At 47.3% G+C, this 12,764-nt stretch overlaps 1 protein-coding gene across 4 annotated transcripts in view; it reads left to right on the forward strand.

The window, feature by feature from the left end:
- LOC26526948 (AF4/FMR2 family member 4) overlaps positions 1-7,710 on the forward strand; it is a 63,156-nt gene extending 55,446 nt beyond the window's left edge. For 3 of the 4 annotated variants that reach the window (XM_026979717.1, XM_026979716.1, XM_026979715.1), the window contains exons 2-10: positions 1,454-2,189; positions 2,262-2,683; positions 2,740-2,796; positions 2,859-5,780; positions 5,853-6,044; positions 6,132-6,218; positions 6,301-6,466; positions 6,534-6,684; positions 6,758-7,710. In XM_026979717.1, coding sequence (XP_026835518.1) covers positions 1,455-2,189; positions 2,262-2,683; positions 2,740-2,796; positions 2,859-5,780; positions 5,853-6,044; positions 6,132-6,218; positions 6,301-6,466; positions 6,534-6,684; positions 6,758-6,894 — 4,869 coding nt within the window. In that variant the 5' untranslated portion in view covers position 1,454 and the 3' untranslated portion in view covers positions 6,895-7,710. Of the gene's footprint in view, positions 1-333; positions 442-1,453; positions 2,190-2,261; positions 2,684-2,739; positions 2,797-2,858; positions 5,781-5,852; positions 6,045-6,131; positions 6,219-6,300; positions 6,467-6,533; positions 6,685-6,757 lie in introns of those variants that run through there. The other variant, XM_026979714.1, reaches the window with a different exon arrangement.
- Positions 7,711-12,764: the final 5,054 nt, after the last annotated feature.

Genomic DNA, 12,764 nt, shown 5'->3' on the forward strand with positions numbered 1-12,764 from the left:
CAACCACAACAAAGCGACGTTCCAACGTCGCAAAATTACAACGATAACATAAGCGAGCAATCGAGCGAGATAGTTATAAAAGCGAGTGAGAAAGAGCGGAGAAGTCTATTTGCACAGCTCCCCATCCTCCTCCAGTCTATACTTCCCCCCCCACCCCCATCCCTTCCTCTGTCCCATCCCCTTGGCTGTGTGCGTGTGTCTGTCTGACTGTCTGTGTGTGCTCTCTCAGCTGAGGATAATTTAATTATTTTATTTGTACTAAGCGCGAGTTATGGCACAGCAGCAGCAACAACAACTGCAGCAACAACAGCAACACCACACCAGCAGCATCAACAACAACAACAACAGCATTCTTCTCCTTCAGCAACAACAGCCCCAACAACAGCAACAACTAGATCAACTACAGCAATACAATAACAATTTGTATAGCCAAAATTATAAGTAAGTTTTAGAGTCACTGTGTCTGTGTTTGTCTCCGTCTGTCTCTCTCCCCCCCTCTTTGTCGCTCCTCATGTGTGTACATACCTTTACCATAAATTTGTTGCATTCTCAAGCATGTCTGCACTACTACCACTACTAAACCTTAAAAACCGGGCAAAATCAAATGCAAACATTTGCACAACTCTAACGCCCCCGCTTCCGCCCCGCAAAACGGGGCAAAAACAACAAGCTATCTCATAGCCATCAAACTGTGCTAGCGTGTGTGCATGTCTAACCGTTGACACCTATCGCATGCTTGTCAAACTGTTGGCACCTAACAACACCCATGTCCACAAGGTTGGGTCAAATATTGACAAAAGAACACTATTTAAGGAAGGGGCGACAACGAGTCCTCTACTGCAAAGGAGAAATAGAAATATATTGTGTATTAGTAGTGTTGGTATGACATGTCTGAAGAACGGGATTGAATCAATTAAAACTAATTTAAACTCATGATGATTACTTTTGAAATGAATCCTAACGGATATTATTATTTTGTTACCACTAAACGAAAGAACAAATCGGTTATTTAGGGATCTCGTTTGCCGAGTACTATAAATTAAATTACTATTAAGATCCTGTATCAAGGCGTCCAGCAATTCATATAATCTGATTATCTACTTTCTCTTTAGGAGGTATTAGCATTCCCATAGGGAGAAAATAAACTTCGAAAGGCTATACTAACAAAATGTTTGTAGATAAAAGCGAGTTATGCTTTTGCTCGTTTGGACAACGAAACTAAAGCACGCAATGCATGACAAAATGTTTGTCCTGGACGAAAAATTGGAAAATGCCAGCTGTTTGTTGTTGTTGTACTACCTGTGATGTTTGTTTGCTGTTCTAATTTATGTTGCTTCTGTTTCTGCCACCCGAAAAATAATGGCTTCAACCAGTACACAGAGTGTAAACCAACATTAAAGACCATAAGCCAAAGTTAAATCAGTTAACTATATACCTTTCGTCCTTTTTGCAGCATGGAGGAGTACGAGCGGCGAAAAAGACGTGAGCGCGAGAAAATCGAGCGGCAACAGGGCATACAGATTGACGATCGGGAGACTAGTCTATTCGGGGAGCCGCGGCGGGTGACCGAGGGAGATGCGGAGATCACCGCCGCCCTGGGCGAGTTCTTCGAGGCGCGGGTGTACATCAACAATCAGACTGTGGGGATCAGTCGGAGCGCGCCTGGCGCCGGCAATCCGCGCCTGCAACCCAACATGCCGCCGCAAGGCAAGTCCCTGGGCCATTCACCCTCCTCCGCATCCGCCTCCGCAGCAGCAGGGCCCACTTCCGCATCCGCCACCACTGCGCTGCCCGGCCAGCAACAACAGCACTACCAGCAGCAGCAGCGACCGCCGACGTATGTGAAACAGGCGGACAATAAGCCGCCGTACAACGGCCGTGGCGGCTATCCTGGCCAGCCGATGAAGAACGACATTCCGTCGAGTAGTGGCATGGCCCCGCCCCGCGGCCCGCCCAGATCCAGTTCCAGTAACAGCAACTCGTCCAGCGCCACAAACAATGCCAGCAGCGGCGGAGTCCCGGCCAGCACGCCGCTGGGGCCGCCACTGTCCACCCAGATGCCGAATGGGCGGGAGAAGTCCTTTCTTGGTCCGCCAGCTCCAGCGCTGCACAACGGCACCGGTGGACGCTTTGTGCCGCCAGCGGCCAGTAAGCGACCTGGAGTGGGTCAGCAACCGCCACCACCGGAGGTAATCATTGCCTACGTGAAAAACTTGTAAACTTTGACCATTTCTAAACCGTGCTTTCTCTTAACCTTGCAGAAGGATGTCAACAAAATTATCAGCGATATAGCAAATATCTTCACTGTGCAGCCTCTCACCTTGATAGCGGCCACGCCACATGCACCAACGCGCGAGAACTACAACCTGCTGGCGCCCAACAAGCAAAAGTATGCGATGGACATACCCAGCTCGCCACCCTCCGCGGAACCCTCTTCGCTGATGACGCCACTCTTTGCGCCCATTGCCTCGCCCATCGCCCCGCTGGTGACAACACCGCCGCAGGCCAGCCAACTGCCTCTGGGCGGAGCAACAAGTGGGACGATACTGGCGGGAGAGGCTCTGGCACCACTGCACCAACTGCCACCCACTCCGCCCAAAGCAGCTTCCGGAGTCACGTCGCCGGGCCCGGGCAAGCCGCTCAAAACGGAAAAGAATCACTCGCTGGAGAAGCAAGACTCATGGTATGTATACCTACACAAAGTGCACCCTTGGCCATTCTAATTGTTCTATTTTTTAGTCTGGAGAACGATCTGGAACTGTCCGAGTCGGAGGATGAGCAGCGCAAGAAGGAGGGGTAAGCCGTGTTGCTGTGCTCATTGAAAGTCTGTAGGCTACATAAATGTTTTTTACTTCTAGACGATCGGCTGGCAACAGCAGCAACAGCTCCGAGTCCGATTCCAGCGAGTCGGGCAGCGAGTCGAGCAGCAAGAACGATCCGCAGCACCATCCAAACCACCAGCAGCACCATCACCAACTGCAGCAGCAGCAACAGCAGCAGCAGCAGCAGGCGTCCATGCAGCAGCAGCAAGTCCTCCAGCAACAGCAACAGCATCGGCCCCAACCACTGACGTCCAACGGGGCCCAGAATAAGAAGTTTAGGCACGAGATCATTGCCCGTGGCAGCAATACGATAACGGGACTCCTCAGCTCAAGTGGATTCGGGAGCGGAGGTAGTGTGGGACCAGCCGGTTTAAACTCCAGTGCAGCCATGGGCGCAGGAAGTGGATCGGGCGGCACGTTAAGCAGTGGGGGCAGCTCATCGAACAAGACGCCCTCGCCAACGGAAAGCAACAAGTGGAATCTGAGTAGGTTTTTCCACAAGCCAGCAAATCAGACAAATTCCGAAAACGTCTCGCCAGGCAATGTTAGTATGAAGGTGCCGGGCATCCTGCCAGGCGGAGCCCAGATCATACCCGAGTCCATTGATGTGACTACGGCCATTGTTAAGAACGAGAAGATCCACGACGATCACATGGCCATGGAGGATGGTGAGGAGGAGGATGACGACGAGGAGCAACAACTGCGCTATGGTGGCGGACTGAGTGTCACACCGGTGGCGGTGAAAAAGGAAGCCATTGACGCCGTATCGGAGATGGCTCTTGGAGCGATACCAAAAACTCAAATCAAACGCGAGTCGGCGGAGGCGCTGCTTTCAGCCCGGCTCTCGGATTCCGGGACCAGTGCCAGTGGCAGCTCATCGAGTAGCAGCAGTAGCTCGGACAGTGCGGTTGGCGGCGAGGTGGTGCCCAAGCTGGGTCTCGGCGAAATCCTTCAGCTTCCCGGCGTTCCGGCCGCCATCACAACGGTTATGCGAGTGCAACCGACGCAGTCACAAAAAGCACCGCCGAGCAACAGCGTCACGCTGACGCCGATTCTTCCGCTGCCCACGTCGCCAAAACAGCGGCAAAAGAAGCCGCGGAAGAAAAAGGCGGTTACAAGTGCCCCCATTCTGGACTCGAGCGACGACGATGAGCCGCCGCCCAAGCATCCAGGACTGGATCACACAGCTGTTTCAGTTCAAACGCCACCAGCTGCGGATACGGTGAAAAAGGGACGTGGACGACCCAGGAAGCAGCAGCAGAGCGGCGGCAGTGGTAACCTCAGTAGTGCATCCGCCGGCAGCAGCTCCCAAACCAAGGGTCCCACGCTGACCGCTGCCAAAAAGCCGCTCGCCAAGACACCGCTGGCCATGAGCAGGGCAAGGAAACGCGAACATTCCAGCCAGAGCAGCTCCAACGGCAACACGCCCACCAAAAAGGTGGCCACACCCCAGCTGGTCGCCGCTCCCCTGAAACCGACTAGTGTCACTGCCGGCAGTAGCAGCTCCGACGAGGACAGCTCTTCAAGCGCCGAGTCCAGTTCAAAGTCGAGCAGCTCTTCGAGCAGCAGCGACGACACGGAAACCCAGAACACCAACTGCCGGATAGTCAAGCTGAACAAGACTGGTGCGGTGCAGAAGAAGGCGCTGCTGGGCAGCGGGAGCAGTTCACCAAGCAGCAGTGGCAGCGAGCCGGAAGATCAGACCACCAGGTCACAGGTTGGAAGTGGGCAGGCGCTTGCACAGCAGCTGCCACCCTACAAGCAGCTCCCGATCAGTCAGCATAGTCAGCACCTTAGCAGTTCCGAGTGCTCGTCGTCGAGTGGAGGCTGTACCGCTGTGTGCAGCAGCAGCAGCGGTGAGGAGGATGAGGGGCGGCGTGAGAAGGAGCGCGAGCGGAAGCCGAAGAGTGACAAGAATAAGATTAGTACGTTGACGAGGATTTTCAATCCAAAGGAGGGCGGCGCCAAGAAACAGGGTCAGGTCGTAATTGTGGACCTGCAGGAGGAGCAACAACAGGGCAAGTTGGATGCGGCGGCACAGCCACCACCTCCACAGGCACCACCAGCAGCTCCTGCCGCCATAATGGCGAAGCCCCGGATGACACCCACTCAGCAACAGCAGCTGGGAGCCGGACTGGCATCGCCAGCGAGGACAACAACGCCACACCTAACCTCTTTAATATGCAAGATCGATCTAAGCAAGCTTTCGCGAGAGCGCATTATGCGCCTCAAGAAACTAACCCCCGCCCAGCAAAATGGCCATCTGACGCCCAAGGATCAGGCGACAAATGCGGTTCATGTGCCCAATGGCTATGCCGGCGACACAAACCCCGCCACGAAGGTCAAGCACGAGCATCCGGTGAAACCGGAGCCCGAGCTGGACGCCGGCTACGAGGCCAAATTCAAGCCCGGCAATGTCAAGCAGGAGTTCCAGCTGAAGCAGGAACGCGACAGGGACAGGGAGCGAGAACGGGAGCGGGAACGAGAACGTGATCGTGAGCGTGAGCAACCTCCTGGGCGCCGGCGGAAGCGCAGCTCCAGTTCCAGCTCCAGTCCGTACAAGGAAAAGAAGCGGAAAAAGGAGAAGGCCGACCAGCTACAGATCGGAAAGGAACTGCTGCCGGTGCCCGTGCTTCTGCCCTCTAACAACCACGAGCGAATGCCCAACCATGATCGATTGTCCTACGACAAGCTGCAGTTGCTTCACGAAGACGCGGCCGCCGTTATTGGCGATGTCTCCGCTGCGAATGGCAGTCCCACCAAAAAGATGATGGTCATGTCACCGCTACCGCCTCCACCAACGGTCACCGTTGCGCCTGCCACCTGCAATGAGGCGGTGCAGACTACTCCGCCTTCGGCAACGACAGCCTCTGCAACAGCTCCTCCGGTGCCGGCCACAAGGCTCATATACCGCTCCTATTTCGATCGCGATGTGGAGCACCCCAGCGACGATCCCAGGTGAATAGCAGTCGAGTCAATTGATCTATCTTATTTACAGATCTAATGTATGTACTTTGTCCCATCATCTAGAAAAAACAATCAGTTCCTGCAGGAGGCCATCAGTCGGAAGCATGCCGCCGACCTGGAACGCGACTCCTTCAACCAGGTGACATTGTACCTGGAGGCCGTTGTCTACTTCCTGCTGACCGCCGATGCCATGGAGCGCTGCAGCTCCGAGCAGGCCACTAACACCATGTACAAGGATACCCTGTCGCTAATTAAGTGAGTAAAGTGTGCCAACAAATGTGCGCCCACGGATACGGGAGTGGTCAGAGCAGCACTCAGCAATCACATTCCATCAACTTGCAGGTTTATCTCCACAAAGTTTCGCCCCTACCAGCAGCAGTCAACGACCAACATTCAGCACGAAACGCACAACAAAGTGGCCATTCTCAGGTAGGTCATCGCAATTAGTAAAAAGTCAAGTCAATATGCACTTGCTAATGGAGCATTTATTTTCTCACAACTTAACAAACAGTTTGCGCTGCCAATCGTTGATATCACTAAAGCTATATAAGCTAAGAAGAAAGGATTGCCGGGCCGTTATCAACAGCCTCGCAGATTTCTTTCGCGTTGGCAGGGGGGACATTGCCAACGGCAACACGCCGTCCTCCATATCACCATCGAACTCGGTGGGCTCGCAGGTAAGTCTCCTGGCAGCTAATGATGTGTGGATTGTTCATTCTTCATTGTGATATTTCTCTGTTTCAGGGCTCCGGTTCGAATACGCCGCCAGGCAGAATAGTGCCTCCAGATATACACAATATGCTGTGCAAGGAGAATGAGTTTCTAAGCTATCTAAATAGTGCTCACGAGTTGTGGGATCAAGCCGATCGATTGGTGCGCACAGGCAATCATATAGGTGAGTTTAGGCGCCCATCTGATGCGCAGGCATTCATCAATGATTAATGGTTTTCATTCTTCCTCCCGTTAAGATTTCATACGAGAACTGGATCACGAAAACGGCCCGCTAACGCTGCACAGCACCATGCATGAGGTGTTCCGGTACGTGCAGGCGGGTCTCAAGACGCTCAGGGATGCCGTGTCGCATCCGACGCATCAGTCGCAGTAGCGGCAGCGGCAATATCAATCGCAAACGCAACGGAAGCGTTGGCGGAGTCGGAGGCGGAGACGGAAGCACCACCAAACGTGTCTAAATGAAAGTCAGGCCAAATTAGCAACTATTATGTACTACAAGCTACTAATTTAGTTAGTCAAGAAGAGGAGTAACGAATGAAAAGAAATCGAAACCAACAACCTTCCAACAGAACGAAGATAACCACAACAAAAACAACACAAAAATTGATTTGTTATTACTTTATAATTTATATATGTATGTAATTTGTATATGCACACCATTTACTTATTTCCTTATGCTCAATTTTCGATTGTTTTAAGCATGTTAAGCTTTATATTTATGCCTAGTTTTAATTGATATTACCACAAAGAAAAACAAACACACATTAAAAGTTATATTAGCTATACGTCTAGTCTGTAAGCTCAAAAACAAAAACAAACCCAACCAGCCCCCATTTCCTGTTCCCCAAAAACACAAACACTTTAGTTGAATTTTGTTTTCGTATGCGTACAGTAAGGAGAAAGAACGGCTTTTTAAATTGTTTAAGTTTTAGTTAATTTTGCTTTGCAGCCTTGGTAAAGAAAAAATGTTAGCAAATATTAATATATATATTATGGCCTATATAAAGAAAAGTTATAGTTATAAATTCTTTATAATATTTCAATATGAATTATGTTTAATGCAACTATTTTATTAATTTTAAATTAATTTTTTAAAAGCAATCACAACACGTTTTTAGAACAAAATACATGAATGAAAACAATATATATTTATACTAATATATATTTCAAATATATATACGCAAATGTATTTTTTTTTTGTTTTATTTCTTCCTCATCCACATCCCCATCCACAGTCTATCCCCAACATATTCGACATAATTCATAATGGGTGCCTCAAAACTCTCACACAGACGCAACAACTAATAGTGCATTAGTAGACTTAAACGAGTTAAAAATCAATCGAAATAGACTTGCCCTCGAAATAGTTATATAAGCTGTACATATAGCCGCCAATATACAAGAAATATATTTTTAAATGCCAAAAAGTGAGCGCTGCTAACTACTTTAAGCTGACTTCAATCAGCGGAATTTGGAGTGGAGTACAGTGGAGTTGGTATATGATGGATGATTGGATAGGATTCTGGAATATAATAGCCGAGTTGGGCAGGCAGCATTTTCTTGTTGACTTTTATTTTGGCATGTACGAAATCGAAACTACGAAAATCAAAGCAAAAATGTAACGAAAAACAAAACGGAAGGCAAAACAAAGTAAGAAGGAATATTAAATTATTATTAGTAATGGTTCTGGGGAAACAAGGCATTCGCTCGCATTCGACAAATGAAACCGAAAACAAACATTTAAATTGTAGACAAATTTTAAGTTACCACTAAAAAGCCGGGTGCCGAATGCCGATGGAGATTATGCGCAACTTTATTGTGCAACGCAACTAAGTGTAATTATTATAAAAATTGGTACACATGCATATGTATTGTTAATTATTAAAACGCTGTAAATAATACAATTACGTAGGCGGGGTGACACGGAAACACACATGCATATAATTAAATTAAGCATAATTACATGCCTAACTATAAATAACTATATATTGGTATATATAAAGATATATAATATATATATTTTTATATATATACACGATGAATTAAACTAAACAACGTAGAAGTTATAGTTAAATTTTTTCGAAGTGACAAGATTAACGTGCAGCAATAAGCAACCGACGAGAACAACAACAGCAACCACAAGAACAAAAAGAAACGAAACGCGCCTAGTAATAGTTAATAATTCTATTTTGTTAAGCGTTATTGTAGTGAAACGAAACAAAAGAAAACAAAAACAAAACAGAACCGAACCGACAGATCGAACAGCAAAACCAACAGAATTAAGTTTTAAGCTGGAGTTTGGAAGGTGGAAAGCGAGTAAAAACCAAAATGAATGCAAAACATGTTGTTCATTGACAAAGCTAAAAGTAAATATATATTTTGTACAAATATAATTAAATTCAGCCGCAGCTAAAACCAAGTACACTTATTAAAGTTTAAGCAACAACAGAACAACAACCAATTTAATATGCAATTACCGTAACAGTAGTTGATAAATCAAACGAATAAAACATCAAAAATTGTAACATTTACATAACTGCCTTCGTTTCTCTAATTTTAACTTTATGGATGGTTATAAAAACGGAAGGAAATGACTTCGGTTATTAAGGTTCAGTGTGACCAGGCTAGGTAATAAAGCCATGTCCATCTGTTTCAAACAAAAAAGTCAGACAGTTTGATTTCCTATTTCCGCCTCTTTGATGAAAAACCTGGTACCAACTGACTATAAAAAGATTAATCAACTCATTTCGCCGAAGAGCTTAGTGCAATACGAGAAATTCTTTTGGCATGGTAAATCGATCAGTGTTGGTAAGTCGCCGAACAAGTCTGGCAGTGCTGTCAACTCAGCTAAAAGTGCATTCCTTGCTGCGCTTTCGACAACGTGGTGTCGTTTCTTCTGCTTCTGCGCTTACAACTTTATCAACTACTAGGTCGTTAAGAATGCACAATCAATGTGATGTTTTGGTCGAGTCATCCAGGTACAGTCGCAACGAGCGAAGGCGATTTCGGCGCCAACGATGGAGGGCTCTGTCGCTAATTCCAGGTCTAAATATGAGAGAACCAGAAGCTAAAGAGGTCAGCAATCGGCAGAGAAAGAGGCGCATCGAGGGCAACGTGTCTGACTGCACCAGCGAGGAGGATGTGTCCATCAAACGTGAGTTGGACATTTGTACAAAGGGCCCAAAGGACAAGGTTCACGTTAAATGCGAAAATGGGTTCCCGAATATCAAGGAGCAGGAGAACGGCAACACGATCACGCTGCCTTCCCTAGCTCTACCACCACCACCACAATCTTGGCTATATCCAAATCAAAACGGGGGCTTTCGGAACCCAAACTTTTATGGTAACCAAAGCTGGAACTCTGGCGTCCCATATCAAAATCAACCGCAGTGGAAAGCACCAGTAAGCTGACAACCAACTAATCATTTAAACAATTAAATTAATCCAATTTTAAATGCACTTTCGCAGTGGCAATCACATGGCGATTTTGCGAATCGACCATTAAAAACAATGCAACAAGGAAGTTTCCCAGTTCCAACAGGGTATCCGCCTGCACCTGAAGATCTTATTACAAGGGAATCGTATCTGAAGCCTCTGCAGGAATCCAGCAATCGGATTAATGTCATCGAAACGTATTGGAACACGAAGTATATCCATCACAAGTAAGGTAAGGTAATAAGAATGTATACCCAACTAAATAGGAACCTATTTGCTATTAAGGTAGTTTTAAGATTTAAACCATAGCTGTGTCGTGAATGTCACAATTTCCTTAATACTTGGAAGTTTTATCAAAGGGCCTTAAGATTCCGAACAGCAAGTTAAGGGTTAAAGGCGTAACATTATGAAATGCATTGGGTTCCAACACCTAAGCAAAGTGAGTGCATGCGTGTGGGTTGTTATTGTGATGGTGTGCGAGCAGCAACAAAACAAACCGCATATAAATAAGGAGAGCGAGGGATTGTTGCATACTTGTGGGCGGCGGGGTGGGGGTGAAGCTGTTCTGTTCCATCCGCTCGCAAAGTTCAATGGTCTTTTGACACAAATGATGATGATGTCAAGTTGAGCTCGTCCTACGCTCCTGCCGTTCTCTCTCACTCTCTCGCTCTTTGGTGCTCTCTCTTGCTTGCGCTCTTTTGGGTGCCAAGTCCCTCTTATCCCCTCTGGGAGCCTTCACTTCAGTGAAGCGGTTAGCTACCGTTGTTGTTGTTGCTTAAGTGTTTGTTTGGGTGCCATGCTGGCTCTCTCAGCTCCAACAACAGCAATGCGGCCGGCTTACGAGCCTCGGTACTCTCTCCCCCTCTTTTGGGACTCGCTCTTTGCCGAACGGAGAACCTACCGCAATTCGTTTCGTGTTCACGGCTGCATTTCCTTGTTTATGTTTTGCGAAGCCAAATGTAGGGTACATCGGTTAAGTGCCGAGCCAGGAGATAGAGAGAGCGAGCGAATGAGTACCGTTATGTTGCCGGAGCTGTTGCAGGCTGCGCAACTTGCGGCTGCAGCTTTTTATTATTTGCAGTCCCTTTGACTCTGGCTTCTTCTTCGTGACTGTTACTTCTCGCAAGGTACAATGGTGCAACTTTGCCAAGTGTTTATATTCGAAAGAAAACAGCATTTCTGCTTCCCACTACAGTGCATTGGCATTTAAACTTATCCTGAACTGTCAGGTTCAAAAATTGCTTATTTTTTACAATTGCTAGATTTCTTCTTTTTTACAATTGCAAGATATATTCCTTTACAAATTTGGCGTGCAGTTATTCTTCGTCTGAAGGTTTCGGTGGTTTTTTTAGTTTAATTCTGATCGAAATCCGTTAAATCCGTCAACATTTTGGATATATCCAGATGTACCATTATTATTTGGTAAGTCATATTAGATTTATCTTTGCAACACAAGAAAGTAGGAGAGGGTTAAAGTCCGCACCCTATGCCCCAGGAATTGAATGTGTCCCACTGTGCATGCGAGTGCAAAACTACGCAGTTATGCTGTGCATTCGCCACCGCCCCCCTCCCGCTCTCTGTGGGGCCGTGCTCAACTGTACGCCAATTGGAGGAGAGGAGGAGCTCTGCCGCTGGGGCCGCGGACTGCGGCGCAGCAGCGCTGTCGCGGGTCCTGGCTGCAGTTATCCTGGCGGCAATCGAACACTTTAATCATTTAGTTCTTGCACTCTCCGGCAGCAAGTTGTGTTTTTTGATTCTCGTCGTATTGTCGTCGTTTCTGAATTGTTGTATATCGGTATCAAAATACACACATCTTGCATACTCACGCAACTACGCCCACAAACATACACATATACATGTACGTGTGTCCACTTGCACGTAGTGTTGAATCCGGATCAGTATCGAAATCAGTTCGAAAACCCTTAGTGTGTGCGTGCTCAATTCAGTTTTCAAATTGAAACTACATCATTTGCAACGAAGAACATTTTCCAGTCCCAGTTCCAGATCCATTTTCTTTCGAGCCGAGTTGGGAAAATCGGCGTGGTATACTTTGCGGCGCTGGCAAATAAATGTAAGCGAACAGAAGAAGAATGCAGCGGATATGTAGTTACAGTTACAGTTACACCATTTTATTTGCAAAAGTGCCCACACCCAAAGTCGATTTTTCGCCCTGCATTCGTGTGTGTGTGTGTGTATGTGTGCGAATAGTAAAACGGGGCTCAATGGGGCGGCTCGCAGTCGGCGAAATCTCAATTTCTCTACACTCTGATATATATTTGCCGCCTACACATACACGCACACACAGAAGTTCATGCAGCTGCGTTTCGTGCAGCGCCGGCTTCGCAGTTTTCATTTCGCTGCCTGCAGCCGCCATTTAACCTAAAAAACGCCGCACAGGAGCGGATTCTTCAGCGGGAATCGATCCCCAAATATACCAATTTGTTTTCCACACATTAGTTTTCTAATGCTAATTCTTATATTTGTGGCACAAAATTCTATTACATAGATCTTGATTTTCAAAGACTACAACGAATGAACCTACCTGATTAATTGGTAGAAATAAAAGAAACAAAATTCGAGAATTTTAGTGTAATTATCGCAAATGTATACTTTAACATATATTCTTCAATTTCCATAGTAGGCTTTCTAAGAGTTTTTGTGAGCCCCTGATCTCAGAGGCTCCCCTTTGAGGCGGCCCTGCTTAGGCAGCGCAGTTGACGTCGACGCCGACGCCAGCTTGCAGTTAAGCTCGCTCTCTGGCTCCCACTCTCTATGTGGTGCTCAATGGCCATTGCATATCTTGTGGCG

This window comes from Drosophila erecta, unplaced genomic scaffold (genome assembly GCF_003286155.1).
Source record: "Drosophila erecta strain 14021-0224.00,06,07 unplaced genomic scaffold, DereRS2 tig00000055-arrow-pilon, whole genome shotgun sequence".
NCBI lineage: Eukaryota > Metazoa > Arthropoda > Insecta > Diptera > Drosophilidae > Drosophila > Drosophila erecta.